Raw genomic sequence first — 6,199 nt, 5'->3', positions numbered from 1 at the left:
CAGTTTCGGGTCAGTCTTGATTCTCGATGCTATGTCATTTTCATACTGTCGCTGGGCCTCCCTCCTTACCTGTGCGTACTCATTCCTGGCTCTGCAACTGATCTCCCTATTTTCGTGTGTTCTCTGCCTTCTGTACTTTTTCCATTCTCTATTGCACTTTGTTTTTGCCTCCTTTCACCGTCGGGTAAACCAGGGGCTCGTTCTGGACTTCCCGTTGTTACTGTTGCCCTTGGGAATAAACCTTTCCACTGCCTCCTTCCATTTTGTTGTTACATATTCCATCATTTCATTTACTGGCTTTCCTGCCAGTTCTCTGTCCCACTGGACCTCCCACAGGAAGTTCTTCAACCCTATGTAGTCCCCTCTTTTATAGTCAGGCTTTTCCCATTCAACTCCTGTTATTCTCTCCACTTGCAGCTCTACTATGTATTCAAAGCACAGAACCACGTGGTCGCTAGCTCCTAGGGACTCTCATACTTGATGTCCTCAATATCTGACCTGCCCAGGGTGAACACAAGGTCCAATCTTGCTGGTTCATCCTCCCCTCTCACTCTGGTAGTGTCCTTAACATGTTGGTGCATGAGGTTTTCCAGCACCACGTCCAACATCCTGGCTCTCCATGTTTTGGGACCCCCATGTGGCTCCAGGTTTTCCCAGTCAATCTCCCTGTGGTTGAAATCCCCCATAACCAGCAACTTTGCTCTGCTGGAGTGAGCTCTTCTTGCCACCTCAGCAAGTGTGTCCACCATTGCTCTGTTGCTCTCTTCATATTCCTCTCTTGGCCTCCTGCAGTTCTGTGGTGGATTATACATCACTGCAATGACCACTTTGTGTTCCCCAGACTGAAGTGTACCTGCTATGTATTCTCTTTCTCCTGTCTCATCTATTCCTTCCATTTTCTCGAATTTCCATCTGTTTTTTACGAGGATAGCAACCCCACCTCCCCCCCCTGCCCCTTCTATCTTTCCTCATGATCTGGTATCCTGGTGGGAAGATTGCATCTGTTATTGTCTCCGTGAGTTTTGTTTCTGTAACTGCTATGATGTCTGGGGACTTCTCATTGATTCTTTCTTGCCATTCCTCATGTTTATTCGTTAATCCATCTGCATTTGTGTACCAAACCTTCAACTTCTGTTCTAATACTGTAACTGTGGTGCGGGGGGTGGAAACAGAGGGATCGGTGTGTGATGGTTGGTTTGGATTGTTCAGTTGCCTTGGGGGTGTCGTGGCTGGAGTCCTTCTGCAGGTGTTTCTGGGGGGTGCGCTTGTCCTTCCATTTGATCCTGGGTTATTCTGCTCTCCTTTTTCATTTCCTCCCATTTCTCCTTTCGTTTTTGAACTCTCTCTTTCATTGTCTTCCTTTCGTCCTGTGTTCTGTCTCGATCGAGGTACACACTCCGGAACTCCTGCTTGCCTCTCAGCCGTGCTTTCTCCTGCAGGATCATGGTCTGGGTTGATTCTGCCTTGAAAATTACTTTGAGAGGCCGATTTCTTTTCTTTGTGAACCACCCAATTCTCCGAAAATTTGCCACCTGGGTCATGTCCCCCTCCCCTATCACCTTCATGATATCTTCAATCGCTTTTTTCTCCTCCTGCTTTCTTTCATCATAAGTTTCCCCTTTAGCTTCGTCTAGCCCATAGACAAACACGGATCTCTCCCTTTCCACCTCCCACTGTGACTCCCATTGCATCCTCTGATGTGTTTTAGTTCCTTCCCGTAGAGTGTTCAGTGTGTGTGCGTGTGTGTGTGTGTGTGTACTCACCTAGTACTCACCTAGTGTGTGCATGTGTGTGTGTGTGTGTGTGTGTGTGTGTGTGTGTGTGTGTGTGTGTGTGTGTGTGTGTGTGTGTGTGTGTGTGTGTGTGACTCAACAATCAATATTTGCACCAATAACTCATTACAGTTGTGACCGGGTGTGGAAATGTGAATTGCTCATTACTCTATAATTTGTTCATGATTGTAGCCATGTATAAACGTAAGTAACCATTCTTACAGTATTCATTACCTTTGTAACTTGTGAGTTCATTACCTGTGCCCAGTCCCTGGACCCATTACGTACCTCTGTAATCTGTAAATACCTTTGTAACTTGTCATGAATGTGACCAGACCTACCTGGAGTTCATTACCTTTGTAAATTGTGAGTTCATTACCTTTGTAAATTGTGAGTTCATTACCTCTGTAACTTGCTCAGCTATCAAAACTTTGGAGTCCAGTCCCTGGACCAAATATGTACCTCTGTAATCTTTTGACTACCGCCCACAGGATGGGTATGGGGTGCATAATAAACATATTAAACTAACTTAGAGGGTTTATAAATCTGTATTGGAGACAGTGGAGCACGTAGCGCCAGTAATACCAATACTATCGTACTGCACCAAACTTCTATTTTAATCATTTTTATCTCGTTTTAAAAAAATTAAAATTCGCTTATAAATACATTGAAAACAACATACAACAGATTTTTCCTGTAATATATTTGTCAGTTGCAAATTATTTTAGCGTAAGGTTCATGAAGTCGTACGTCTGGCAGTGAGCATATGGGGAGAACTGCAGCTCTGAAGCTCGTGTGGACAAGCAGCCACTGAGTGGTGGGAAAGCGAGGTAGGGATCGTCCTAGGAAAGGATGTAGAGGGGGTAAAGGGGCTTTTGTGTGCAAGGTGCCTGGACATACAGCAGGCATGTGGGACCCTAATGAAACTAAATCACATTCCTTGACTTTGCTGGATTATCCTAGGTTAAATCTACTCTACATAATGTGCTATATATGTGTGTGCATACACCGTGTTGCGAATTATTATTATGCGAGTAAATTACTTGAAGAGGGTTCACAGGGTATTTCCTGAATTATTACCTGCAAGTAATTTGGGTGAGGTCAGTGGGACTTAGTCACAGTAGGTCGCCAAACTATCACTCCCTTGATACCCACTCCCTACCACTCCCACAAAAAAGCTAGACCTAACATTAAATTAATAATTACAGTATTAAAACAAGCTACTCTGGTAAATTAAAAAAGGTGTAGACTGTATAAGATTAGGCTTGCTGGGTACACAGAATGTAATTATTGTACATAAATTAAAATTGTGTTATTAGAAAGGAAATTCGTATTACCACTTACCATTTATCACAGGAAGACACTTAATGCTGATGGAACACACCCTAACCTTACCCTAGCAGCTAGAATTTACGATGGCCAAAACAAAAACTACTGTACATCATGAGTATGCATTATTTAGCTGAAGTGTACTCCTGGGAGAATTGGTGTCCTCTATTTTCCCGTCCTGGTTGCCGAATTGTAAGGGTTTTCCACACTATTCCAGTTCTTCAGCAGGAACGTGTCAGCAATTTCTAAATTAGTTGACCTTCGAGAACGCCTGATTGCAGTGCATAGTTCAGTCAAGTGTTCACACATTATATTCATTATGGCGTCTCCCTCTGTAGCGTCACTCTCCCGGCTGTTCTGCTTCCCCCCCACTCGAAATTTCTCGAAGGGTTCAAATAGCATCATATTTTGATACCCAATTATTATATTGTTCATTTATATGTTCTACATTTAGGAAATTATGTGAAAAAAAAAATCCACACATGTGCTCTTAAAACGTGCTAAAAAAACTGTTTACGTATACTCTGTATGAATTACCTAAATAAAAAAGTTATGTTTAAACTCTATCTTTAGGTTACAATGTTGGGAGGTCGAGTAATGGTGTTGGTGTTAATGGTGCTGAGTGCAACTCTAGTACAGCCTTTGGTAAGTAATATACTAACCTCAGTTACTATTATTATTATTATTATTATTATTATTATTATTATTATTACATGGGAGTCACACAGTGCCAGGAAAATGGGAGTTTCTCAAATATTTGCATTGCAGTTTTTCCCATGCAGGTGAGCGCTGAATGCTCAGGGGAGTGTCAGAGGCGGGATTCAGCAGGTCGGTGTCGCACAGTGTTCTCCTGTAAGACGAAGGTACAGGCACCTGTAACGAGCTCCTCTATCTTCAACGTTCCCTGCAGGAGACAATGCTACAGACTTGTCCACGGCAAATGTCGTCTCAAATTCTCATGCCTGCTTGGTTAATTTCCTTCACTATGCCCACTAAGGAGGTTACCCTATATATATATGTGTGTGTGTAAGGTTTTACATAGCATAAACTGGGCGATGTTTACCCTAATCAACTGAAATGTGAATATTCACTAGTGAGTAGATAATATCCTCCTTGTGTTCCAGTGGTGATTTCTAGTTTCTTTTCCTACCGCTGCAATGATGTCGAAGAATTTTAACTTTATAAGTGTAGTCTGGACACATATCTAGAACACAAACTAACGTACATGAAAGTAATGTACGAGAATGTGAAATGTGTACTATGTATTTCAGTATCACATACTATACATGTACATGGAAAGTTTCGTCCACAGGTGCACCCACGTAGCTGAGAATGCAGCCTACATTAAGTAGTTATTGTTTAGTACAAGTGAAGTAGAGATTGTTCATGATGTACAGGCTGGTGCTGCCAGGCTGGTGCTGCCAGGCTGGTTGCTGCCAGGCTGGTTGCTGCCAGGCTGGTTGCTGCCAGGCTGGTGCTGCCAGGCTGGTGCTGCCAGGCTGGTTGCTGCCAGGCTGGTTGCTGCCAGGCTGGTTGCTGCCAGGCTGGTTGCTGCCAGGCTGGTTGCTGCCAGGCTGGTTGCTGCCAGGCTGGTTGCTGCCAGGCTGGTGCTGCCAGGCTGGTGCTGCCAGGCTGGTTGCTGCCAGGCTGGTGTAAGTGTCTATTCTTAGGCAGAAAATAAATCTGCATTGCTAATATATTAATGAATGTGGGAATACAGATATATCTTCCAAATTTCTATTCCTTCCTCTTCCCCCTTTTTTCTCTCCTACAAATAATTTTTCTCTCTCTTTGGCTTTGGAGATATTCAGAAAATTTCATTTACCCTGTGTATGGTATAGGTTATCTCGAGAAAGTGTAATTTCCAAATAGTATTACCTCCAGCTATGCTGGAATGAAACCTACAACGAAGAACCTTCATCTTCGTTGTCTTACTGACACAGTAGGTAACCCAACCCAACCCAACCCAACCCAACCCAACCCAACCCAACCCAACCCAACCCAACCCAGCCCAACCCAACCCAACCCAACCCAACCCAGCCCAACCCAACCCAACCCAACCCAACCCAACCAACCGTGTAACTTTCATATAAAATAGAGTAACAGAACACTGCTGATGTATCCAGTTTTGTTAAATTAAATATAATAGTAGTATTTTCGAACAGAGCGATGTTTGCTAAATGTGTAAGTTGGAGCCCCCATAAAGAACTAGGATTGCAGCCTTAAAACGAAAGTGCTCGTAATATTCCTTGCACTCAGATGTATTAACGTGTCTTAGTTGATACCATAATTGCAGTTAATTCTGTTAGCTATAAATGTTCACTATTGTAATATGCTTGAATTAGCGTCCAGGTGCAGCTATGGTAGAATTGTTGGTATTCTGTGAATAATAATTAGTTTATTACTACTAACTTAGCTAACAAATACTGGGGCCACTCCCAGAATCCAATAGCAAAATGTGCCTCAATCTTTTTTTCTCACTACCATGAGATGTTGCACAAAATAACACCATCAAACCAGTGAAACCTTCAACTAGTTACTATACAGCCAATAAAAATATATAAAGCAACATAATAGAATTATTATTATTATATAATCATAACCAGGTGCTAAACCCATAAAGGTGTTTTTATCATAAGGTGCTAAACCCACAGGGGTCATGCAGCGCTGAACGCAATAGAAATAAATAATAAATTCCTTACCACACAAACGTTCACAAGAATAAAAGTAATACTCAAATTATTTTATACCATTACCCGGTTCATGGAGGTGAGGTTCTTGGAGGCCTGGCGAGTACTGGTGAGCACCGGCCCCCGGTTCATGGAGGTGAGGTTCTTGGAGGCCAGGCGAGTACTGGTGAGCACCGGCCCCCGGTTCATGGAGGTGAGGTTCTTGGAGGCCTGGCGAGTACTGGTGAGCACCGGCCCCCGGTTCACGGAGGTGAGGTTCTTGGAGGCCTGGCGAGTACTGGTGAGCACCGGCCCCCGGTTCATGGAGGTGAGGTTCTTGGAGGCCTGGCGAGTACTGGTGAGCACCGGCCCCCGGTTCACGGAGGTGAGGTTCTTGGAGGCCTGGCGAGTACTGGTGAGCACCAGCCC

The 6,199-nt window shown here is 43.7% G+C and overlaps 1 protein-coding gene across 2 annotated transcripts in view; it reads left to right on the top strand.

Moving 5' to 3' along the window:
* The window catches only part of LOC138852730 (uncharacterized), an 86,795-nt gene extending 81,115 nt beyond the window's left edge, over window positions 1-5,680 (top strand). For both annotated transcript variants that reach the window (XR_011392048.1, XM_070085261.1), the window contains exons 2-3: window positions 3,675-3,746; window positions 3,884-5,680. Coding sequence is in view for 1 of the 2 variants with exons in the window: in XM_070085261.1 (XP_069941362.1) it covers window positions 3,675-3,746; window positions 3,884-4,075 (264 nt within the window). In the remaining variant the exon portion in view is untranslated. The remainder of the gene's footprint in view (window positions 1-3,674; window positions 3,747-3,883) is intronic.
* The last annotated feature ends 519 nt before the right edge of the window (window positions 5,681-6,199 follow it).

This window comes from Cherax quadricarinatus, chromosome 15, assembly GCF_038502225.1.
Source record: "Cherax quadricarinatus isolate ZL_2023a chromosome 15, ASM3850222v1, whole genome shotgun sequence".
NCBI lineage: Eukaryota > Metazoa > Arthropoda > Malacostraca > Decapoda > Parastacidae > Cherax > Cherax quadricarinatus.
Note: the sequence above shows the minus strand (reverse complement) of the source record. Positions and strands in the feature narration are given on the sequence as shown.